Genomic DNA, 26,501 nt, shown 5'->3' with positions numbered 1-26,501 from the left:
TTCTTCGGCCAGACTGAACATCTGGTTATTCCCTTTTGATGGTTGACGTTGTATGATCTTAAGGAGAATCTTGGCTAGTGTGAGTGATGAAGGCAATAGCAGGGTAATTGGAGCAATCCTTGGAGTTGCCCTTTTTTGGCAATACAATGAACATTTCCATTCCTGTAGCCATGTGTTTGTTTCCCACATTTTTAGCAGAAGTTTATGATGGTTGTGGATGCCATAAGCTTCAGCAACCCTGCAGGAAGGTATCAACATCTGGGGCCTTGTTGTTTGGCAGTTGGCTCATTGCCCACACAACTTGAATTATGGCTGGTTCTATTGCTGCTTCCTTTTCCTCATTATCTTGAAGAGGCTGGGGCTTCTTATTGTTGGCATACAGTTGTTCTGTATATTCTTGCCATTTGTTCTTGACCATTTGTTGGTCAGATAGTGGTTTCCCTTCCCTGTTTTTGATGAGCAGTAAATGGTGTTAGAATCCTTTTCAGTCTCATTGCTTCTACCTGTTTAGCTGCTTTTCTTCGCTCAGCTGTTCTAATGGATTTATCTGAGAGCCACTTGTGCTTTTTTCTGTCTTCTTGTATGGTGTGTGTTCAACTGCTCTTACAATGATAAGCAGTTGAAATTCTTGCCACAGTTTGTTTCTCTGTAGTGTTAAAAATAGTTTTTACCTCAGCTGCATACATGGAAGGGATTTGGGTGATGCCAAACCTCGTTGGTAGTGTTGTTGATGTTGCTTTTTGTTTGCATTGAAATATATTCTTAAACTGTTACTATTTTGTTTATCTCTGCAGGTGATAGAAATGGCAAAAAGCATTCTGGATTCTGGGGAAACACTTCCTGTAACTTTGATTGGAAAATTAATTAAATATCAAATGCTATGCATCAAACAGAAAGATCTTCAGAGAAGGATTGCTGAAAAGAAGGTAGCATAGTTTCCAGTCTATAAACACCTATCTGGGAATAAATCTTACTGGAGTATTTATCCCTTACTTCTGAATAGACATTTATCCAGGGGTGGGATTCTACTGGTTCGGACCGGTTCTATAGAACCGGTTGTTATGATTCTGCACAATTCGGAGAACCAGCAAATCATGCCCCTGGCTGGTCCCACCCCTCTCCACCTGCTCCTCCCCTCCCTGCACAGTCAATCCTTATCGTGCATGCGCAACATTGCATGCATGCCCAATATCACTGACTGCATTCTTCCCCGCCCAGTCACTCCTTAAGGTATTTCTTTTTTTCCCTTCCCAACGATCAGCTGTTCCTATGATCAGTTGGTGCCAAGATTTCCCTCACTTACTTATGCACCCACCACCCCCTCCATTTTTTGCCTTCCTGGGCCCCAGGGAAGCTTCCTGGGAGCAAAAACGCCCCCCTAAGAGGCTCCCCTGAGACCCAGAAGGCCCCAAAATGGAGCACAGGGGGGTGCTGCTTGCCTCCCCATGCTCAGTTTTTTTTTCCTTCTTGAGCCCCAGGGAAGCTTTCTGGGAAAAAATGCCCCCCAGAGGGATTTGCTGCAAAAAAAGCCACGCCCACCGAACCAGTTGTTATAAAATTTGAATCCACCCCTGCATGTATCTGTTTAGATTGTTACTGGGACAAACAAAAAACAGTTTTGGGGAAAAAATCATCTTTTTTTGCAATGCTTTTTTTCTTATTGTTCCTTGATTAAAAGTTGTAATGAGTTGGTCACAGAGTCTTTTTAAAAACTAAAATAAATTGCCAAGATCAATAAAGGACAGGATTTGGCAGCATTGGTGTGGGCAAAGCCAATTTATTTCTGATAGCTAAACATCAGAGCAAAAACATCTGGATATTAGGACTGATGGAAACTATTTGGAACTTGGGTGGTAATTATTGTTGGGTGGTTTGTTCTCTGAGCTTGCTGTTTAGCTTCTGAATGTTTCAGCACCAGGCTAGGAGTCATCCTCAACGGGATTTTGGTTGAAATATCTTCTTTCAGTTCTTCATCACTTTTATTGATCTCATGCAGTCGGTGGATTGTGTGACTGGCTGGTCATTATTTGTGAAGGTCACCAAGTGAAGAGGTGGTCGGTGCCATCGTTTTTTGGTTGCTTGATTGATACAGCTCCTTGTATCAATAGAGCATTGAGGTAGGTTTGTGAGCCACCATTATTCCCAGTGGTTGTAGAATTCTGGCCGTCACTTCTGATGTTCCTCTGAAGTTTGGTAAGGTTTCTTTCTGTGCTATGGTTGGCTATGTGGTGCGGTGGGGTTTGGGTAATGTTCATCGGAGTATGAAGTTTCTTGCAGAGAAACTCATCCAAAAAATGTTTTTCTTCCACTTTTCTTAGTGTCTTGGTGCTGCAGAGGTCTGGCTCTTTTAAAAAAAAAAAACAAATTTTATTAATTTTCAAAGACAATACACAGACAAACAAAACATAAAACGTAAGAACATAGAACGTCTTTTCTAAGAACTACTTAACAAAACAAATAAAACATCTTATTTAAGTACAACATAATTCTAAATTATCACACTTCTATACAAACACAATTTAGTATTCAACTTCATATCTTATTACTCTTTTTCCAACTTCTCACTGTTTCTTCCTTTACTTCTGTTCAATTTTATTCATTAAATTTATGCTTTCATCTTTCATATACTATATTTCATATTATTACTGTTTCATATGTTCTTATCCAACATTATTAATTCTCAATAAACAAACATAAACAAACAAAATACATAGCATAAAGACATAAGACTTCTTTTTAGAAAGCGGCTTAACCCCGGGTTACAACTTTTTGTACAGACATAAATCAAATTCATGCTCACCTTATATACTATTTCATATCTCATTTAACATTCTATATTTTCCATATATCTTCTCCCCTCTTTTCATTCTCTTAATTCTATTTTATTTATTTAATCTCAATTTAAATCATTATACTTGTATCTTTTGTCCGTTCTTTTTCAATTATCTATTTATCTTTTCTCTTTAATACAAACTTTTTCCTGTAATCACTGTTTGAAGTACGACACATTTCTATCCTTCCCCCAAATTTAACACTTAAAATAATACATAATTTCCATTCTGATTCTGCTTAGTACATTCTACATAAAATTTTAAAATAAAAAACATAATGAGCTTATAGTATGGTAAAAACAATGTTCCATAACAAATTAATTAATTAAACTCTATTAGTTAATTCTTAGACATTTTACACATTCCCTACAATGTTCTATTAACACCTATGTGATTCCAATTTTCTAACTCTATTTCAAATACAAATACTACAATAGAATCTTATATACTTTTGCAGAATCTCCTTTTAGATTATATTTTACCCTTTGTCTCTGAAAAAAACCTGTTTTTTAACATCTTGTTTTAAGCCTTTATAACTTCTCTTCACTTTTCCCCTTCCTTCCTTGTCAAGTCTAGCCTTTTTATCCCCCCGTCTCAATCTCCAGCCTCTTAGTCTCCCCTCTCTTTTGTATTCCCCTTTTCTGTTGCTTTCTGACATTATATCGATTTTTCACCTTATTTTTCCCTTTCTTGGTTGTTTTTTTAGAACTTACATTCTCCATTTTCTTTTCCTTTTTATCCTTTTCTTCCTCAATTAAAATTATATGTCCATTAAAAATGGCTTCTTCTTCTTCATCCCAACCTTCTTGTTGTTGCATTTCCTGATAAGTAGAAATCACCATTTCTAAGAAGCGAAAAATAGATCCAAAAGAGCCCTTGCCTTCTTCCTCCTCTTCTTTTAACTTTTCAAATTCCATTTTCAATTCTTCAACAGATACCATTGTGAAAAATTTTTTTTAAACAATCCAAATGTTTTTTTACTCTTTCAAAAGATAGTTTACAAAAGTCCCAAAGTCATCAAACAATCAAAGTCAGCACAAACTGTTTCATTTAGCACTTTCTTCTTTTAATACTTTCTCTTCCTGGGGTAGAATTCAATTACACAATACCAAGGTAATTTTTGGAAGTTTTATTGCAATTTAATCTCTGATCTTATAAGCTCCAAGCAGTCTCCTTCAACAAATCTTGGTATAAATCATTTACCTCTCTTCCTTCCCACTTATAGCAAAAAGATTTTAATTTTTAAATGCCAGTGTTTAGAAATCTAATGTCCCATTGGCTTTAATTTTCAAAATTAGTACCTTCTGCTGCCAAAGCGGGTATTTCCGATTTCCATCTGCTATCTCCGTAGGGAAGGAAAGTAAGGAGAAAAAAAAAGCTTTCACTTTCACTTTCAACTGCAGCTTTGCAATCCTCTTGGGGATATTGTACCACTTAAAGAGCCAAAGTTCCAGGGTATTCAGATGTTGCTTGTCATCCCGGTTCAGCCCAAAGCTTTCACTATCTCAACTTCCTCCTGCATAAAACTTGTCCGGTTGAGAGGTTCTTTGTGGCGGCCATTGCTGACCGCCGCTCCACCGCCTTTGGAAAAGGGAGTTAAGCTGGCTGGGGAAGGGGGTTGCAATATCCCCAGACCCCTGCCCGGATCTCCCCTCTCTTCAGTTATCCCTACAGGATAACTATAGCCTCCCAATCCAGCTGGATTGAAGGCACTCCGGCAGTGAGCGTGGCAGGGATCACACACAAACGCGAATTCCTGCCGCCACCAAAGCCTGACAAACCAGAACTCCCAAGAGTTCTGGCTCTTTTGAAGAGATCATGAATGCAGCTCTTCTTTTGTGTGGTGGGGTGGTTGCTGGCAAAGTGTAGAATTGAATTGTGTGAGTTGATTTTCAGTAAATGCAGGTTACTAGTTCACCACTATCTAGTCTTCTTATGTCAGCATCAAGGAACGGAAATCATTGATCCTTTTCTTCTTCGTGTGTGACTTTGATGCCTGTGAATATGTTACTGAGTAGGCGGTGTGCTTCTTCCAGCTTGGAGCATTTGATGATGACAAAATGGAAATGGTGGCTCACAAGCCTACATCAACACACCAACAAGAACTGACTAAAACCAAGAACAAAATACAGGAGGAAAACAGCAACGTAATCTACAAGATCAGTGCAACAACTGTATCCAATTCTATGTTGGGCAAAAAGGGACGACAACTCAGGAATCCATGAACACTGACTAGACATCAACTGACCTGACCACAAATCCCTGATCTTGACCCACATTGACACCGAGCAGCACTAGTTCGACTGGGATGGAACAAAAATCATTGGCCATGCCACCACACACCATGCATGTGAATTCATTGAAGCCTGGTATTCAACCAACAGATCTATCAACAAACATGCCAATTTGGAGGAGGCTACAAACCCATAAGCAGCTGTATCAATCAACAGCCAACGAATGAAGGGACCTACCACCTCTTCACTTGGTGACCTTCACACATAATGACCAGCTGGTCACATGACAGATCATGTGGCATAACCAGCCAGGCCACATAAGATCATTAAAAGCGGTAAAGAACTGAAACAAGACATTTCAACTGAAATCCTGTTGTGGGTATCACCTAACTTCAGAAGCTAAATACCAAGCTCAGAGAACAAACTATCACTAACATATCTGAATACACAGATCATGAAATACTGAACTAAACGAACCTATGACCTCCTTCCAGTGCCATGGTATCTTCTCACCTGAACAAATAGAGAACTGGAAATTCTCTTTGGTATATGCATGTAGTTTTAAAGTATGTGTGCATTTAAAGTATATTTTTAAATATATCTTTGGTTTTTTCTGCAGCAATCGGTCCTTTGTTCAATTTTGCAATAAAATTTGTTAGAAATAAAGCCTAAATAGGCATCTTAATAATAAAATGAGTATCATATACTAGCTGGAGTTATGCTCAAATGATATTTAAAATTTGAGCTAATATTTATTATGAGAATGAAAAATGAAAAAAATCTAAAAATTGTCGGAGCAGGTGGAGAACTGTTAAATTTGTGAAACTTATGACGTAAACGTTAAGAGAAAAAGGAACACAGTGCTTTCCAAGTGTGTGTGACTACATGTCTGTGTGTGTGTGTGTGTGTGTGTGTTTTCTATAGTGTTTCAACAAATGAGTCAACTGCCAAGCAAAGTATATTTCAGTAGTCTGTAGGAAGAATATTCTCAGTGACAGTGAGGAAGATCTCAAACATTACTTATTTTCTTCATAATGGTTTTAATTGTTCATTTCTTTTGAGAGACAGATGGTAAATGAAATATGAATGAAATATGGCTTTGATTTTTTTTTTTAAAAAGCTGATGTATGAATTAGATTTTATAACAACTTTTCTTTAACATTTACAAGAGCATAGTGATGCAATTTCTCTAATTCAACAGGCACTAGAGGAGCGAGACAAGGAGAAAGAAGACAAGGGAAAGGGGAAAGGAAAACCTAAGAAGGAGAAGGAAAAAGAGAAGCCTGCCAGTGCCAAGGCTGGAAAAGGAGGCAAAGGAAAGCGGTCCACTGATTCACCAAATATATCGGCGACAATTGTTAAAAAGGATACCAAACTTAAAAGACGTGGGGAAGAAGATGAGCTTGATAAATTCATTGGTAGGTAAAAAGTGCATCATTGTATCCCCTCCTTAAAAGTGAATCTTTCCATTCCAGACTTCTTTCAGATTGTTACATATATTATACAAGATTCGCCACAAGTCTTAAAATAGTTGCAAGTATTTAAGTTACTTTGAATTGTCCATTAGAAAAGGTTTTTGTGTGTGGAAGGAAATGTGATTAGCAAATAACTATGTTTATACTAGCTTGCATTTTTATATGGAGTGAAAAAAATCTCCAAATGTGCAAATTGGGCATTATCAGGTAGAACAACTGAATTCCACTTGGTAAAATAATTTCTATCTTAGAGATCCCGGCAAAGCTTCCAAATATCATATAACTTGTTGATCTAATATTACCTCTGTGGATTTTGTTTTCTCAGGGCAAACATAGTCAATGCTGTTTTTTCAGCATGCAAAGAGAAAGCATTTTTCTCTCATGAATAGCTGATTGTGCTGTTGATGTTTCAGTTAAACCAATAAATGACAATATATGCTCAAAATTCAAATCTTAAGATTGTTTCATAAAGTCCAAGCAGGAAGTTCATGGTAGATTCAACTCTTGATCATGAAATTTCTGAATACATGAATCAGAAGGATATTCAGTGAATTGAAAAATACCTTAAGCTTGCAATTTTATTCACACCTTAATTTGGAGTTAGCCTCACTGAAGTCAGTGTGATTTGGTTTTGAGTAAACTTTGTAACACCAAAAATGATTCCATGTCTTTACTGAGCTCTTGCATCCATATCCAAATAAAACCTCTTTATACTATCTTCCACTGGGTATAATGTAAATATGTTTACAAGCCAACAAAGACATAATCATATCTTTTTGTGCCATTATTTTGGGGACACCAAGCATTGCATTGTAATAAAAATTCCCAGCAAGCTGTTCTACTTTCTCAGTGATTTGATTTATGAATTCTTAAATTAGTTTATTGAACTTAATTCTCCATTCTTGCCCACCTACTTTCTTTTCAGTTTTTAACCATGGCTGTTTCTATTTTTTGAGAGTTAGTGATGTGCCCTAAGTAACCATACAGCAACTAGAGTGATAAAATTTTCTGTAGGACTATTGAACAATAATATCAGTCATTTCAGTTGAATTTGTTACAAGTAATATTTGATATTTATTATAAATGAAAGAAAAATGTGAATGGGTGTAAATGAAACAATTGTACAGGTATGAAATGCTACCTTTTAACCTTCCTATGATTTTTAATAAAAATCTAGCCATTATTTTGTGAGATGCTATTTGTGGCATGCCTCTTGAATGTTCTCTTGTCAGAGATCAGACTTGCCCCTGCTTACTGGCCTTTTGCAAGACATTAAAAACCTGGTTTTACCATAAATCCTGGGGCCTGATAGTATGGTGAGCCCATTTCCTGGTTGTATTGAGTGGAGGATGCTGTGAGTTGCTATTTTATGCTATATATGTAACTTACAATTTTGGTTATTTCTTTTATTTGGTTTTTATCTGTTTTAAATATACATCATATACATATGATGGATGGTCATATAAATAAAATAAATGTATGCAACATATGAATATATACTGTGTGTATATGCACATGTACATGTATGTGTATTACATTATACACACATGTACCTGACCATCAACTGAAGAGGCCAATTCAGATATTCAGATATTATCCCAATCATATATCTTAATCAAAGCATGGGATTCTATATAATGTTTCAAACAGATGATGAACCAGATGATGGTGCTCAGTATTATTTCATAATTACTGGTTTTTACAATCCTCAACTTTTACCTATACTGTCTGATCTGGGCATCAATATTGGAAGCATCATTCAGATTTCTTCTGACAATTATGAGCCACTCCAGACCTATTTAGAAACAACTACATTGCAGGAAGAACCATCTCTTGCATCAGAAGGTAGGCTCCTAATTATTACAAATATGTATATTTTTAAAGTAAAGTATAATTTTAAAAAGATGCATACTTATTATTGATCTTTCTATAGACTTAAATCTTTATCTTATTTTGGGGGTCTGTTTCCTTGGGAATGACAAATAAAAGAATTTAGTGATAGAGGCATGTCCTAAAGAGAGCAAATAGGCATTAGTGAGAGATAAAGTCATGTCTTAAAAAATAGTGAGGGATCATACTAACTTCTCATCCATTGATAACATAACAGAAATATAGTCAAGTGATTCAAGTAAGGCCATGATATCCTTTGGTGATCTTTTGGGAATCACCAGCAGCTGAAAGTTGTGCATATATACTTGAAAGGATATTGTTTGCAATATGTTAGTTTTGCCCCCTGAAGATTGAATTATGACAACAAGCAGTACTTGCAACTTCCCTTGAAATAATTTTTCCAAAACTATAACTAGTCAAGAATGCAGTTGTGTTGCTGGGTGATTGCAGGACCTGTCTCTTGCAAGATCTACATGTCTTACCAGTTTTTTTCCAAGGCTCAATTCAAAGTGTTGGTGATGTTCTTTAATTGGATTATTCTTTACTGGCCAAGCGTGATTGGACATGCTAGAAATTTGTCTCTGGTGCATAAACTCTCAGTGTACATACAAACAACAAAGTGATCGGTCATAGACCATAATCATAAGATACTGTTGTGCTGGATTCAAGGTATGGCTTGGTAAAAAATACACAAAATAATGATATTGTCTTTTAGATCAGGGGTCCCCAACCACCGGTCCCCGACCGGTACCGGTCCGTGGAACAATTTCTACCGGGCCGCCGGTTTGCTTGGCGCCGCCATCTTGTTTTGATGAAAAAGTGCTTCTGGTGAGCTTTTCTGGGTAGAAAGCAGCGTTTGGGTGCTGAAAGAATCCTCGCGCCTTAGTTTCATTGAAGGGGGGGGAGCTTCGAACAAAACTAAGGTGCGAGGATTCTTTCAGCACGCATGGCAAGGCGAGCCGAGCGACCGTCCCGAAGCCGTCCCAAAGCCCATCGACACAGGTACAAAGGAGGAGTTGAAGGTGGCAGGGAGAAGCGGGGGACAGCTGGCTGGCCGGTCACTCGGCTCGCTTTGCCATGCGTGCTGATGCCGGTACCGGGCCACGGATGATTTTGTGATTCCAGTACGGGGCCGCGGCACAAAAAAGGTTGAGGGCCACTGTTTTAGATTATGTGTTTCTTCAGCTGAACAAAGACGGGTCACGGGCCCCTCTAACAGAGAGGAAGCCCCGAACACACACAGAGATTCTTATATTTATACCTTTTCTTACATTCTACCCAGTCAGGCTAGCACATAAGAGATACAGGAATCACCCAGAAAGTCTGGCACACAGTAGATATAAAAATGTTCTTAGTACATATGAAGGTTCTTAGGGACACTGGCTGGTCCCTGGCATCTCAGGACATTGGGTGTTCCCCCAAAACTTTGTGGCTTTTTTTCCCTTTTGCCAGCACCTCAGTTACATTTTCCGTTCTCTTTTTAAAATAATCTTCAGAGTATGCACTGCAGTCAACAGTGCCAGTAGTGTAGTGAAATACAGAATGATACTGATGTTCTATTGTTTTACTGGAGGGAATAAAGCTGGGTTTCCATGCATACATTTTGAAAGTTTATGCTCCACTTTAAAAAAAAAAAAGTTCTGCAGTACTCCAGGTGAGTGCATTCTAGTGGTTCATCTTTCTTTATATCATCTTTGTTTTATAATTAAATGGATTTAAGACATTTTTTTAAAAAAGTGTGTTTAATGTTAATGGGAGATGAATCTTAAATTAGTAGCAGGAGTGAATACATCTTCGTTTTCTTCTTCACCAAAGTATATTTCGTTTTAGCCATGGATATACAAATATAGCACATTAATCTGTTTCTGATGCAATTCAAATTGTAGAATCTGAAAGCAAAAAGAAGCAAAAAGCAGATAAAGACCTGGAAACATTCTGGAAATATGTGGAGCCAATCCTGAACAATGGAAAACCAGGATCAAATATTTTTCAGATAGCTAGACTATATCACAAAGTCCAGGAGTCTTCCTTTCCTGTGGACTGGAGCAACAATGACTTGGTGGTTAGTAGCCTGTTCTTATACAAAAGGGCATTCTTGTTGGGTTTAGGGGCATAAAGTGTTTTAACATTTGTCTCTAATTCAGGTCCTTCATCCTAGCACCTTAAACTTTCTTTGCTTACTGGCAATGGCCATATTTCCTGGTGAGTAAGCATTTTAAGGGGACATGTGCCAGTCACTGTGGCAGATAATGGGTTAGGTGAAATAGAGTTTTGGAATTTTGCTGCTTCTGATTTTTTTTCTCTAATAGACCAAACTATATAGAAGAGGAATGTTCTTAAGCTTAATTTCTCAAACTTTGCACACTCCACTGATGTCCATAGCCATACCATTGAATAATTTCTGGTTCTGATTATTGATCTTATTATTTTCCTGTTTTCTCATATACTTCTTGACAAAATTTATTGTCAAAAATTTGCTTGACATAATAGATGAAAATTATGATAAAGATGTATTACAGTATTTAATCCATCAAAGTGAAATAAAACAGTTGAAAATGTTCCAAAGTTTGTCTGGAAACAGATGAAATAAGCATGCATAACAAGATTTAGAAATAGAAATAGTATGGATGGGCAATCCAGAAGGAAGAAATTAATTGCCTAAGAATCCCATTTGTGATCCTATTTGTTCTCCTGTAAGACCATGTGCATATTTCCTTTACAAACCAAAAGAATTCCCCATGAGAAAATTCTCTACAATGGATGTTGGGGAGGGAAAATAATTTTTAGCAATGATTCAAGAAGATTGGGTTCTTGAATTATAATTGATTAAACAGACAGCTGGGTACAATAGTAAGGGATGGAATAACTTTTTATTGTAATTCTTCCAAAATAAAAATATTAACAATTTAAACCATTCAATCTGAACAGCACAAAAATCGTATTTCATTATATTGTTAAATTGGATGCATATTGTTGCTAAAACTTTTATGCCAGTTGCCTCTTGCTTTTACTTAAGTACTCATTTGAGTAGAACAATAGAAGCTGGGATATAAAGTGAATAAGCAAATAACTATTGTAAACTCTCCCTTTACATTTTTTTGTCTTCTGCTACATAGCTTGAAACTGGAACAGAAATCTTTGAAAATGTTGCATGTTTAATGTACGACTGCCTGGATTGGAAAAGACAACACCAGTACTACTTGAATTCAACTAGATTTATTAATGTACCTGTGGTAGAAAGGAAAAGTAAATTAGAGGTTTGTGGTAATAGCAAAAAATATTGTAATATTATATGTAAAATCTGGTATGAAAATACATTTTGCTTAAAATCCCATCATTTGGATATTGTTAAGACCTATATCATAGTTCAGAACTAAGTGTAGTGATGGAGTAATTACTGTTGAATTGCTCCTTCAATTTACTGGGTATTACTAATTACCTACTAGACTTGCAAGATATTTATCTATTTTATTATTACAAAATTAATATAGCAGCATATTCCAAAATGATAGGTAGTATACAGACAACAGATAAAGAAATAAAAACAATGCCATCAATCCCTATAAGAAACATTCAACTAAAAATTACTTTAAAATGTAATTTATATTAAGTAAAGTAATTGGATAGCCTATTAAAGCCAACAAAAAAGTCAGCCCAAGTTCAACTACTAGACCTCAAATATCTGGGGAAACAATGATTTTAATACCTTTCTGAAGCTCAGCAATGTGAAGGGAATCTGCATTGGGAGTAAGCTGTTCCACTGCCATATAGCCACCACCAAGAAGGTCTGCTTTGGGTTCCTGCCTCTCTCATTTCTCAGGCTGGGACACTGACTGAGCAGTGAATCACAAGTATATTGATGATACATCATCCTGAACTGACTGGTTGCTTCTCCCAGCAGATTTACCTAGATGTCAAATAGCAGGAGGGAGAAATGTGAGCCAAAGCAATAGCTATATTTTGGCCATGGACAGAATCACTTCCCTGGCCAATAACTATTGACTAGAGCTGTTCTGTTATGAAGAAGCTGAACCATCATAAAACAGTAATCCCACTTCCAGCTGTCACTGGTGATCCAGGAGAAAACCATAGTCAATGCAGTCATATAATAAGACGTCTAACAGGATTAGAGGGGGCATATTTCTTCCCTTCTAGTCCTGGTACTAGACTTTTTTGAACCCTGAAGAGTGTTAGTGAATCAAGATATGGCCTCTTCAGGAGCAGATGCTCTGTTGCTTCTTGAAGGAAGTTGATACCATGCATTCTTAAATCCAGGTATATCCCTCGGTGTGCCCAGAGGGATACTAGCCCACATAATTTTATTCACTTTTTTTTTAGCTGTAACAAAGTTAAAGCATAAAAATGGATTATTTTGTTTTAATTTATGTTTTATTTCACTAGGTACATATGTCTGTTCCAGTTACTCCTACAAAAAAAAAGCAGGCTATAGATGAGCCTGTGCCACTCCCAGTTTTAACTGCAGGTACATATAAAATAACCTGAGTTATTGTACAAAAATTATCAGAACAATTCCTTTTCACTGATCTAGGAACGTGTGCAGTATAACATTGTGCAAAATGTTGGTGATAGCCATGGGAATATTTCTGATGGTCTTTTCATTTCTGGGTTCTCTATATAGCTGTATTAACATGACAGATAACCCCAGAAATTTCTGTCCCTATTGCCATTGATCATTAACTGCTGAAGGTATTTTCTCTAGCTTTATAAGCATAAAGTACACTTTATGAAGATTATTGACATACTCCAGAAAGTAGATAAAACAAATCTGAATCCCTTGAAGAATGTAATCCCTGTTCTTCAATAGGCACTGACTACTTATATTTCAAACTTAACCACAAAATGGTTAAGTAGCAAACCCATACTTTGCAAGGGATGACCAAATCATTCTGCGGGTGACTAGAACATACAGCTTGGAAGTTAGATTACCAACATGCTTTAAGTGTGTTGTTAGATACTGTATACAGTATTTCCAGGCTATTCCAAGCTAGAGTGAATATCCATTATAATAATAAGTTATAATACGATTGTTGTTATGGTCCTGTAAATCAGTCTTGACTCCTAATGACTAAATGGACAGGTTCAACAGGTCCATTCAGGGTTTTTGGCAACATTTTTGGAAATATTTTGCTGGTACCTAGTAGAATTTTTTTATTTCCTACCATAATCTAGCTGTGAGAGAAAGTAACTGTTGGCTTTTCTGGTTGGGGAGAATTGGAACCTGTGTTGTTCTACTCCTAGTTCAGCACTATTAACCATTGCTCCAAATTGAGCGTGCAGTTAGGAAGTTATAAAAGTTAAAAATGAGGGTTGTTCATAATAAAACAATGAGAAAACAATCCCTAATAATAAACATTGGCAGATAAACAGCAACTGTGGCACTCATTGAATTTAAGATGAAATGATTAAATTTAAAATGCCCAGTTGAGCTGAATAATTCTCATAATGAGTTTGGCACTATAGAAGTCTCCAATACTAGAGATTGTTCTCTCATTGTTCGATTATGAACAGCCCTCAGATTTTAAAAAGTAGTAGTATATATAATTATTTAGAATAAAATTCATATGTACTTTTGGATAAAGCAGGATCCTTTATAAAGTTGCTGAAACTTAATCATTCCTCAGTGATGCTAATGCTGCTTTGGTAATTCAGTCCAATTCTGTCAAATTGGATAGGAAAGGATCAATAGACATGGTGTGTCTCACTCTTCAAGAACCTTGTAGATCTAAAAAAAACGTTGAAGAAAGAGGCACTGATTTTGATAAATTATGGCATTTAAGCTGGAATAAATGTGAATTATTTTGTTCACAAGATTTCCTGAAAATTAATCACAACTGACATTAATGATTTATGTCCTATTTATTTATTAATCAAATTTACTGTATTTTTGGAGTATAAGATGCTCCTAGCTTTTGGGGAGGAAAACAAGAAAAAAAAATCTGCCTCTGCCTCCCAGCAATTTGCCTCCTTGCAGCCAACAGCAAACAGCCTGTTTCAGTTTCAATTTCAGCACAGCTTGGTTAGCACAAACAGCTGATTGTCAGTTGGATCGGCCTCCCAACGAACAGCTGTTTCAGCCTCAGCACACCCCGTTCTCGGCCTCCGTATGCCCCATTTTTGGCCCATTCCAGGCAGTGGGGATCAGAACGGGTGGAAAATGGGGCACGCACAGGCGGCAATAGGCAATGGGAATCCCTGCAGCTTGAAACTGCTGATCATTGGGAGGCCGATCCTACTAACAATCGGCTGCTTGTGCTAATCAGACTCTGCTGAAGCTGAACAGGCTGTTTGCTGTTGGCTGCAAGGAGGCAGATTGCTGGGAGGCAGAGGCTGAAGGGTGCGGTGGTGGTGGTGGGCTTCTGCAATATTTGGTGTATAAGATGCACAGACATTTCTACTCACTTTTGGGGGTGGAAAAAGTATGTCTTATACTTTGAAAAATACAGTATATAGCAGTCCATCTCATGGGAAATGATTCTGGATAATAATTATATTAGTTATATAGTGTCAGCCCTATGAGATAAAGAAACCAGTGCAATATAGGTCAGTACTGCTTTTATTCTTACAGAATCTTGCATGTTTGAATGTGCTTTCTACCTCCCTCACTTTATTTTCGTATGACTTAGAGAGAGGCCTGTCGCTGCTCAAATCCTGGCCATTGCTATGATAGCAGTTCTTCTTCCTGCCCTTCCACGCCATTCTCTATGTTTTTTGCAGATTGTTACAAGTCTTTTACCACTTTGATAACAGGGCATGGATATGATGGTTTCAGTGAAGTAAATTTTCATTGCAGCAATAATTAACATGGATTGGATTGCATGTTTTCTGAATATTTGCTAGTATTGGTTGTTGGTTTCTCATTCTCTTAAAAAAAGCAAGAGTCAGTATGACTTGAAGAAACAGGAGAGATCATGTAGGGTAATTGAGTCAGTAGACCAACTCCTGTTTACATTTTAAGGATCAAGAAAAGTATGAGCAGGGTTGCCAGCCATATCAACTGAAAGTATCCTCAGATCAGATGACATTTAAATTAAAAATGTCCCCAAGCAGGTTTAAGGCAATCACAGACTACGGTATCATAATCTTTCAAGACTTTGTACTGCTGGCTTTCCATCATAAGGCTCACCATTGTGAATCAAAGCCTTGATTTGATGCCTTGCACACCTTCAGGAAGATTTTCTTCCTTTTGTTAAGGTTATTTAATTTATTTTATTTATTTGGTTTGTCAATTGCTTACAAGATAATAGATATAAGTAAAAACATAGTTATGAATACATGGATACATATAAGAAAAATAAAAGAAACAATAGGACAGGGACGGTAGGCATGTTGGTGTGCTTATGCACGGCCCCTACAGAAAGGGATGAGGTCAATAGTAGAAAGTCTAAGGTTAAAGTTTTTAGGGTTTGGGGAAGAAACCACAGAGTCAGGTAGAGTATTCCAGACATTGATCACTCTGTTTCTGAAGTCGTATTTCCTGCAATCAAGTTTGGTGCGATTAACCTTGAGTTTGTATCTATTGTTTTCTCTTGTATTGTTATGGTTGAAGCTGAAGTATTCATTGACAGGTAGGACATTGCAATGTATGATTTTATATACTATACTTAGATCGGACTGAAGGCGGCGTAGTTCTAGCTTTTCTAGGTCTAGAATTTCAAGTCTGGTGGCATAAGGTATTCTGCAACGAGTAGAGGAGTGGAGAACTCTTCTTGTGAAATATTTCTGGACTTTCTCAACTGTGTTAATATCAGAAACGTAATGTAGGTTCCAGACTGATGAGCTGTATTCGAGTATTGGTCTAGCAAATGTTTTGTATGCTTTAGTTATTAGTGTGATATTACCAGAGAAAAAGCTACGTAAAATTAGGTTAACAACTCTTAACACCTTTTTGGCTATGTAGTTACAGTGGGCTCTAGCACTTAGATCATTAGAGATGAGTACTCCAAGATCCTTGACAGAGTTTGGATCATCAACAAGATCTTGACTATTCAGCCTGTATTTTATTTTCTGATTTTTTTTGCCAATATGTAAGACAGAGCATTTGTTTGTTGAGATTTGAAGTTGCCATTTGTTTGACCACTCTGATACATAGTCGAGGTCTTTTTGAAGGGTAGCAGTATTGTCGGTGGTGTTGAATAGCTTTACATCGTCAGCAAAGAGGATGCAGTTGCTCTTAATATGATCACAGAGGTCATTTATGTAGAGTATGAAGAGAGTTGGTCCTAGAACACTGCCTTGGGGGCCACCACTGTTGACAGGTACAGAATTTGATAGGACACTCCCAATTTTGACCATTTGATGTCTGTTTGACAGGAATGCTTCTATCCAGTTATGCAGGTGTCCAGAGATACCATAAGATTTTAGTTTTAGGAGTAGCTTGTTGCATACCACTGAATCAGAGGCTTTACAGAAGTCTATGTAGATTGCGTTTTTGCTTTGCCCTGATCAAGTTGTGTAGTCCATATGTTTTTGCAGTGTAAGAGTTGCAGATTACAGGATAGATTTTTTCTGAAACCAAATTGTTTATTGGACAGTAGGTTGTTTGTCTCTAAGTGGAGGATAATGGATTGGTTAATAATTGATTCCATGACTTTACGGGTGACGCAGCATAAGGAGATTGGTCTGTAATTTTCAACTAGGCTGGAGTGTCCCTTTTTGAAGATGGGGATGACCATGGCTTGTGACCATAGTTTTGGCAAGGAGCTGGTCCTGAAAGATTTTTCAAAGATTATGCTTAGAGGTTCGGCTATGGCAATGGATAGCTTTTTTAAGAAATAGGCACATATTCCGTCTGATCCAATAGATAGAGATGGTTTTAGATTGCATAGTGCTTTTTCAACATTGTCTTCTGTAAAATCGATATGTATTAGATCACTGTAGTTGTCTGTGGTTCGACTAGGAAATACTGGGCATGATATATATTTGTTTAAATAATTATTTTCTGTAGATTGAGAGAAAAACCTTTCAGTGCTTTCCTTCTTTGGCTTCAAATGAAAGGGCCTATTGGAAAAAGAATCACCTTATTTTGAGAATATTCACAGGTTTATAATATTCTCATATTGTATTTATTGGTAGCTCTGTATACCTCAATGTTTTAGACACATTTTTAAATTTTATTTTTATTAAAATAATGTTATTATTACAGATGTAGACATGAGGTACTACAATGATCTCCTGAGTTGTGTCCCTGATGAGGTGGTTTCTGTTGCCTTATTACTGGAGTGTATGTTGCAGCAGGTAAGCGAACATGGGCTATACAGGTAGTCCTTGCGTTACTAATGTAATGGAGTCTGCCAATTACATTCGTGATCTGTGGATTGGAGGGGTTGGAGATGGCTGTGAGGATCCCAAGGAAAGGGAGCAGAGTACAGGGGTATCTCAGGAGTTGGGGGAGGTCTGACCCAGGCATCCCTAAGGCAACCCATGCACATTTAATGACCACTGCATTCATCATACATTTGTTTAACACATTCATTGGGGTGATCTAGAACTGTGGTCATCAACCACTGGTGGTCCATGAGAAAATTTTGGTGGTCTGCAGAGTAATGTCACCCCCAAATTAATTAATCCAGGCTGCATGGGAACACAAGGCTGTGCCACCCACATGGTCCGTGGGAACACAAGGCTTCCATTGCTCGCATTGTGAACAACATGAGGTACTGAGGGCAGGGGGGAAAAGCAGATGGGGGGAACTTGCCCCACTCACCCCATGTGCCTTGCCTGGCCACCAGGTTGCTTCTTTCCGCTTCTTCTTCTGTTTTTAGCTGCACAAAGAAAGCAGCAAAAGTTTTTCTTTCTCTCCACTAAACTCTGCCAGAAATGAGTCTTTGGGACCCTGCAAGGCATCCTGCTCCAAGAGGCTGCGCCGGCATGACAAGTCTCACAAAGACTCATTTCTGATGGAGTTTGGGGGAGAGAAAGAAAGACTTCTGCTGCTTCTGTTGCTTTCCTTGCAGGAAGCCAAAAGTCTCTCTCTATCCCTCCCTCCCCCGCCTCTCTCTCTCCCCCCCCCTCTCCCCCCCATGAACAGAGCTGGAGATGGTATCCTGCAATCTCAAATACAGAATGACCGATCGGTAGGAAAACGGGGTGGGGAATTTTCCTGCAGACTTTTTGGGGGATTTTCCCAGGATCCCTGCTGTTTCTTGGTCAAGGATTGCCTGTATTGATGGTACAAGTTCTGTAACTGTAATATCTTTAATAACTCCTTGAACATGTTTTTTTCCCAAAGCATTGGAATAATGAAATAAAATGTTTATTTGTACTAGATTGTCGCATCTGAAGAAAATCTTACACCACCAAGCCAAGTGATGCCACTGCCACGTGAAGATGGGTTGGATCATACCATTGCCAATCATATTGTTTCGATTCTACCTTCACTTGCCCTTCCTGAGAATGAAAAAATGGTTTGTGTTGTCTAATTTAATACCTTTATAAAAATTTAATACTTTTATAAAAATTATAAACAAGTTTTAAGTGCATGCTTCCTTTCCTTTCACAGGAGCTGTATAATTCCTTTTATCCTGAAAATGAGGAAAAAGTTATGGCTCCCAGAGGACCTCTAATATTAAACTATCATGATAATTTGTCTCGGAAGCTGCACTGCCTAAAGGTATAATATAACATTTTTTTCAGCTTTTTGCCTATCAATAATACAAAAATAGAGAAACAAAACAAAGAATACCTCATTATAAATTTGCCAAATTCCAAAAGAATGCATAAACTGTAAGTACATCCAATTCTCTGCAAAGGCAAAATCTGTGCTCATATATATCTAATAATAAAATTATACCATGTGGTTAGATCCCCCAATGTAAATACTAAAATGTCTCATAAGCTGCTTTTAAGAACAATATTTTACTCCCCCCCCCATTTTGTCTTGAAAATCAAGACAAAAGTTAAAATCATGAAGGTCAACCAAGAAAAAAATAAAAAATTACCTCTTAGTATATAAATATGTATTGATTTTAAGGATAAAACTTAACTGTACTTTTTAAAGATCCAGTTCAAGACACAATATTTTAGCAGAAATGTTAATTGATACTAACAGTAAATGATGGCCTAGTTTAAACAAAGGTATGCATGGGACTCCGTGGAGAGGTATGGCAGACTAGAGATGTTTCCCTGAAAGTGGAATCTACTACCATGATACAAACTGAGGAGCCAGTAAGTAGACAAAGACAGGATGGGAGATGATACACATGTTGTGTGGATGACTGCTTCTCACAAGCCAACCATATGAAAGTAGTTTTCTGCAGGTTGAGCACCAGTTGACAAGGGAGTTAGTTATCTTGCTTATAATCATAGCAGAGCTTTTTAAAGGACCCAAAGTTCACTAAAATCACTGTCTAATCTCTTTTGGAAATTCTCTGTCTTAAAGTTGTGAGAGACTTTCAGAATAACAAGTTGGAAAAGGCAACAGTAAGTTTGCCTTCAACTTTGAACAGAAGAAAAATTAACTGTAAGTCTAAGAACAGAAAGAATTTGATAAACAACAAGCTAAATAAGATTTTGATCTAAGAAAGTTAGAAACGGATTAAGGGCCCATATAAATTTGGACTATTGATTTTTACCATAACATTTTGGGATGGACTATATGAAATAGATAGCTTCTTGTGGGAAACAGATTTATTTAGGCTTCCTTCGTAATTGTAAATCGTAAAAAGATATGTCTCTTTATGATTTTAGAAACTGGTCACTAAAGACTATTAAAGATTTCAAACACAAGGGGAAAATACAAGTCTGCTCTTAATGTTGTTTAATACTGTCACTTATAAAATGACACAAAATGTTATTTGAAAATTAAAGGATTCTCTGAGGAATGGAGCTAGAAATTAGTAGTTACAATTTCAACCATGTCAGCAATGATGTCTGTTTCTATGAATAGAATATTTCCAAAAGACATTAATGTAGAAATGTGTTGCATCCTGACTTTCTTAGCATCCCCCCAGGAAACAGACACAGTTCTTAGAAAAATACAGTACTAACTGGAGGATTTGTTGCTACAAGTCTCAACAGCAAGGCAGCAGGAGATAGCAGAGAAAAAGGCAAAACATAAAAACAGGAACTATTTGCAGATAAGCTGAAGGAATTCAGATGCTCCATTTGCTTCTACTAAGGGATAATTTACTGTGTGATTTAAATTCCTTTTCTTCTAATTGTATGCAAGTCTGCCAATCTTTAGTCAGTTCATCATCTTGCTACTTGATTGCAAGTTGCACACTTTAATGGGGAGATTCCAGGAGGAATTGCTGGGAAGGACCAAATGAGTGCCTGAAACAGCCTGTGTTGTAGCTGGGTCTGATTCCAAGGGCGTGAAAGAATGACAGATGTGGAACAGATTTGACAAGATAAAGTACTAAATGTGGAACTACAAGTGGCAGGCCAAGAGAATGATTTGAAAAAGAACTCTTTACTGAATATGCAAAAGAAACTGGCTGACATTTAAAAAATTAAATATGAAAAACAAATGATAAGCTAAGAGAATGACCTGGAAAATATTTTCTTATTGGATCCACAAATAAGGCTTGTTAAAACCTTGAAGAAATATATGCAATGGGATAAAGAAGAATTGAAGATAAATTAAATCCTATGATAATATCTGATTGAATTAAAGATTAAAACTGTTAAAAGTAAAAGGAAGGAATATAAAGTTGGTTTATTTGTTCAAGATTAAAATAAAACTTTTTTTAAAGTTCTGGCAACCTTTATGGACAAAATTCAAATATTGATGTTTTATGGATTTGCTTATCAATAAGGGATAGGATAGGATATAGGGTGAAGAGATATCTGTTTGTAACCTTATGGGAGGTGGAAAATTACTAAATTTGTCTATGCTTGTCATAAAGGTTGGAAGTAATTTCTTTATTTCTTTTATCTTTTTTCCCCTGCACTTTTTATTCTTTCTCTTCTCTTCTCTTCTTTTTCTCTGTTTAGTTTGTGTTAGTTTTTACTATACAGCTATCTCTGAAAGATACCATGGTCGATGGCGTTAAAAGCTGCTGAGAGATCAAGACATTCTTGCAACCTAATTGATTATTTCTAAAACCTTTGCTTATGAAATATTAATAGACAATCCTACAGCACGAGTTATAAAATGGCACAAAATGTTACCCAACATAATTAATCAAGAAGCTATCATCACCATATGTAATACATATTAACCCTGTGTTATTAAAATAGATAGAGCTCAGGTTTTACCTTTTCATTTTCCAAAGTGTACGTTTATAGAATTGCATACTTTAGGACATCCCACTTAAATATGGTCTTGCTTTTCAAAAAAGTAAGAAGAAAAATGAGTACGTGAAACTATTGCTAGGCATAATGCATGTATTGGCTTATTTCTATGGCACCAATCCTCTCCCCTGAAAGCTGTAGTGCTCCAAAGAGAGATAGAGAAAAGCAAAGGGCACTTTTTATGTTCCCCAGTATGAAAAGTTGCTCCTTCCTCCTTTCAATAGCACAAGCAGTGAAGTTTCATGTTTCTCTTCACTTAAGGTAAAAGATGGTTTAGACCCAATAAAGATTGAAGAGGAAATGATGGAAAAGCTGCCTTTGATGGAACTTCTTAAATTCCCTCTTCCATCACCTGCAAACAATACCAAACGCCTTGCCAGGCTTCATGAACTCATGCACTATTGTACCGATGGTAATATTATTCTTTTATTGGCTTACTGTTTCCAAAGTAGTCCAAATCTTTGTTATATCAAATTTCTATATGCTCTGGGAAGTAGAATAATTTCCTCCTTTATTTGATTTTTTTTTTTTTTTTGCTTCTGGGAATGCATTGGTTGGAATAAATTTGAATCGGCCATGAATGAAAAACAGATTTCTGACAAAATAGAAAGCGAATTCAGGCAATTTAAAAAGACATTTTTCTTTCTGTGGTTTAATTTTCTTGTAGAACATATGAATTGGGCTGAAGTAGAACGAGCTTTTCGAGTATTTACTTTTGAAAGTTTGAAGCTGACAAAAGTCGATAACTCTGGGCGGCTCGAAAGTTCCGGCAAGATGCTTGGTGGTGATGATGAGGTGTCTTATATCCCATGGGACAATCCTGCTAGGTTTGCTAGACAACTGAGACAAGAATTAATTTGCAAAAAGCTTTCTAAAGAACTTAATCAGAATAATTCAGGTAAAAAAATTTTAGATGTATTTTGTGAATATATTAAAGCACAGTGTTTATAATTTCTTGAATTATTGTTGAAAAATTATATCTAGTAAGAAAATCAGAACAAACTGGCATTTTAACAATTGTGTTCACTAAATGATATAATTTCCATATACAACATAAAATATCAGAGCATAGAACGCAGAATAACAGTGTTGGAAGGGACCTTGGAGGTCTTCTATTCCAACCCACTGCTCAAGCAGGAGACCCTACACCCATTTCAGATAAATGATTATCCAGTCTCTTTTTGAAAGCCTCCAGTGATGGAGCACCCACAGCTTCCGAAGGTAAGTTGTTCCATAGGTTGATTGCTCTCACTGTTAGGAAAGTTCTCCTTAGTTCTAGGTCGCTTCTCTTAATTAGTTTCCATCCATTGTTCCTCGCCTTGCCTTTTGGTGCTTTGGCTAATAGTTTGACCGTCTCGTTTTTATAGGAACCCCTCAAATATCGGAACACTACTCTTCATGCTTCCTCTATTCTTTGTTTTCATTGGACCAGACATAACCAATTCATGTAACCGTTCTTCATATGTTTTAGCCTCCAACCCTCTGATCATTCTTGTTGCTTTTCTCTGCATTCTTTCCAGAGTTTCTACATCTTTTTTATATTGTGGTGACCAGAATGGGATGTGGTATTCAAGTGATCTTAACTAAGGCTTTGTAAAACAGTACTAGAACTTCACGTAATCTTGATTCTATATCATAATGCAACCGAGGATTGCATTGGGTTTTTTGGCTGCTGCCACACACTGTTGGGTCATATTTAAGTAATTGTCCACTAGGAGTCCAAGACCCCTTTTACAATTATTGGCATTAAGCCAAATTTTACCTACCCTGTATCTGTACAGTTGTTTTTTCTTGCCTAAGTGTAAAACCTTACTTTGATTTAGGTTGAATTTCATTTTATTAGATAGGATCTAGTGATCAAAGCCTGTCAAGATCTTTTTGGATCTTGAGCTTGTCTTCTGGTGTGTTGGCTATTCCTGCCATCTTAGTGTCATCTGCAAATTTGATGACTTCCCCTTCTATTCCCTCATTTAGAATTCTAGATCATTTATGAAGATATTGAAGAGTATCGGGCCCAAAAGGAAACTTTGGGGTACCCCGCTGCTTATTTCCCTCCATGTAGATGTAGTTCCATTGAAGACTACATGTTGAGTACGATTTGTCAGCCAGGTACAGACCCATCTGGTCTGGTGTTATCTGTTCTACATTTTTCTAGCTTGCCAAGAAATAGGTTGTGGTCTACTTTTATCAAATGCTTTGCTGAAAACTAAGTATACTATGTCCACAGCATTACACTGATTCACTAATTTGTCCAAGAATGAAATAAAATTTGTTGGGCATGATCTGTTTTTGACAAACCCATGTTGGCTATTAGTATAATCATCCTTGGCCCTCTTTTTTTTTAAGTGAAAAAAAATGGCTACCAAGTGAGAGCTTTCAAGATGGTTGCATTGACTACAGAGAACATGAGGCTGATGAAAAAACCCTCCAAAGACAATGAAAGAGCAGTTTGCAAGTCAGTGGTGCAGAAAGATAATTGCTAACTAAACAGGCAATATTAGGAATGGGAAAGAGGATTGAAAAGCAAGGTGGGGACAGCTTTTGGAGTATCTGGATTTGAATTGACACAATCAGGAAACAGACAGAAATGATGGAGCAGATTACACTACTTTGCAGGAGAAGGGATTATATTTTAATTACTCCCTGTAGTAAATTTTTTAAAATTGTAGTTCAAAGAGTGTAGCAATATTTTGCACATTTATTATACAGAAAGCTGAGGAAATCTTGAGACAAGGCACGAAATCAGGGAAGGAAACCTCTTTCTCAGAATTTCCACTTCCTCTTGGGACAGTAAATTACTCATGAGCAGGGACATCAATTGAGCCATGTCGAATTAACTTACAAATAGGTGCTTTAATCATAATAAAGCATGGGATGATGCCATTGAAGGATTTTTTAATTGGGCTGAGACATTTATCTGTAGAAATAAAAAATAGAATGATACATTTCATTTAATGATCTTGATGATCATTTGTTAATTACTCATTGTAGAAGGTGTCAGACCAAGGCCGATCAGAAGGAATCTGATGGCTCCTTTTTGAAGCAGCACATTAAAAGCTTTTATGAACTGCATGGAAAAAAGAGCTACACAAAAAGAATTGAGCTGGACTTCCAGTTTGAGTTTCTTCGCTGACAGACCGAAACTGCGATCGTGCGCAGTTTCTATCTGTGCTCGCCGCCGGAGCGCCCCGAGCCGGCTGGCTTCGGGGCTAAGCCATCCCTTAGAGGTGGTGAAGAGGGGGGAGTCTGCCAGTAGGGTTGAGGATAGCCGCATTTCTCCTCCTCAGCTGGCCATTACTGCCTTTCCTGAAGGCGGTTGCAGCAGTGGTCAGAAATGGCCACCTCAAAGAAGAACTTGACCGGAAAAGAATGTGCAGGAGGAAGATAAGAAGTGAAAATCTTGGTTGACCAGGTTAAACTGCAAAAGCAACAAACCAAGGTACCCTGGTATTTAAACTATAAAAAAGTAACATTGTTCCCAAAGAAGATTTTGAAGCAGCGAAGGAGAGAGAAAAGGGAAAGGATTTGGTTTGGTTTTTCTCCTCCCTTTTATATAATGACAGCTAGGAGATTTAAGCAAGAAATTGAAAAAAAAATCCACTGACATCCATTGACATCAATAGGCATTTAAGCTGAAAATAAAATGTCAAAGGGATAATAAAGTTTTCTGGATACTTAAAAGCTTTTAAAAGCAGGAAAGGAAAGAAAAAGAATAAAAGGGCAGGATCTGGAAAAATGGAGGAGACTGCCTGGAACTAAAACCTCAACAAGATTCCTAAAAGATACATTTTAACTGAAACTTGACAACAAAATATTAGAACCCCAGGAAGAGAAAGTTGAAAAAAGAAGCAAGAAGAAACAGTTTGGGATTATTTGGATTACTTGGTGTTCTCTGGATTTTTGGTTATTGCATTTAAATGACTAAAATCAATCGGGTGGTTCTTTAAAAGTGTTTAAAATGGCACCACTTTTAGAAGAACTGAAAATGGAACTTAAAAAGTACAAAGAAAATGCACAAGAAGGGAGGGGTTCTTTTGGCTTCGTATTTCAACTCAGAAATGGAGATCTGGAACTATGAAAACAACAAGAAACGCTTTCAGAACAAGAAGATTGAGACAAAGAAGAATCCATCTTTAATGATCAAGTAATTTTATGGGGGGGGAAGGAAAGGGGGGAAGAGAATGAAAAATTAAGATTTGAAAAACGACCAAAAAAAAAAGAAGAATAGTTTGAAAAATAAGTATAATATTAGAAAGCAACAGAAGAGGGGATTACAGAAGAGAGAATTAGAAGTAGAGAGACAAGGGGGTAAAAAGGGGAGGGAGAAGAAGAGAGGGAAGAAGCAAAGGAAAAGAAGTTATAAAGGACAGAAACAAGATATAGAGAAACAGGGCAAAGGTATAAGAATTGAAAGTATAAGCCTGTTAGAGATAATGGGTGAAAACTTAATTGTAAAAGGGATTCTGCAAAGGTACATAAGATAGTATTATTATATTACAAATAGAAATAATCTTTGAAAATATGCTTAAAATGATGGATAATATATTTATTGTAATCTAGTGGAATGCTTGTGAATAAACAAATGAAATAAAGTGAATGAGAGAATTAAATTAGGAAAGGATGGGAGCATTTTAATTATTATTAATGATTTATAAAATATAAGTGAAGAAAAATAGGGCAAAAAAATAATTATGGAAAGTTTATAAGTGTTCCCAAGGAAGTATGACATTTAATTGAAAAGAAATGTTAAAGATGTTAAGATGTTAATGAACATAAATGATAGAATTGAATTGGAATGGAATGAGTGTTTTATTTAC

At 36.8% G+C, this 26,501-nt stretch overlaps 1 protein-coding gene across 6 annotated transcripts in view; it reads left to right on the top strand.

Annotated features, from left to right (window-relative positions):
• The window catches only part of SPAG17 (sperm associated antigen 17), a 114,227-nt gene that overhangs the window by 13,889 nt on the left and 73,837 nt on the right, over positions 1 to 26,501 (top strand). For 3 of the 6 annotated variants that reach the window (XM_087926226.1, XM_087926227.1, XM_087926229.1), the window contains exons 4-14: positions 795 to 926; positions 6,267 to 6,483; positions 8,191 to 8,385; positions 10,317 to 10,492; positions 11,547 to 11,687; positions 12,832 to 12,913; positions 17,594 to 17,685; positions 18,717 to 18,854; positions 18,950 to 19,060; positions 21,946 to 22,096; positions 22,352 to 22,582. In XM_087926226.1, coding sequence (XP_087782352.1) covers positions 795 to 926; positions 6,267 to 6,483; positions 8,191 to 8,385; positions 10,317 to 10,492; positions 11,547 to 11,687; positions 12,832 to 12,913; positions 17,594 to 17,685; positions 18,717 to 18,854; positions 18,950 to 19,060; positions 21,946 to 22,096; positions 22,352 to 22,582 — 1,666 coding nt within the window. The remainder of the gene's footprint in view (positions 1 to 794; positions 927 to 6,266; positions 6,484 to 8,190; positions 8,386 to 10,316; positions 10,493 to 11,546; positions 11,688 to 12,831; positions 12,914 to 17,593; positions 17,686 to 18,716; positions 18,855 to 18,949; positions 19,061 to 21,945; positions 22,097 to 22,351; positions 22,583 to 26,501) is intronic. The other 3 variants (XM_087926231.1, XM_087926230.1, XM_087926232.1) reach the window with 2 other exon arrangements.

The sequence above is a fragment of the Pseudonaja textilis genome, chromosome 2 (assembly GCF_049901715.1).
Source record: "Pseudonaja textilis isolate UNSWEBS1 chromosome 2, rPseTex1.2, whole genome shotgun sequence".
Taxonomy (NCBI): domain Eukaryota; kingdom Metazoa; phylum Chordata; class Lepidosauria; order Squamata; family Elapidae; genus Pseudonaja; species Pseudonaja textilis.
The sequence above is the reverse complement of the archived record's forward strand: the minus strand, read 5'-3'. Positions and strand labels throughout refer to the sequence as shown.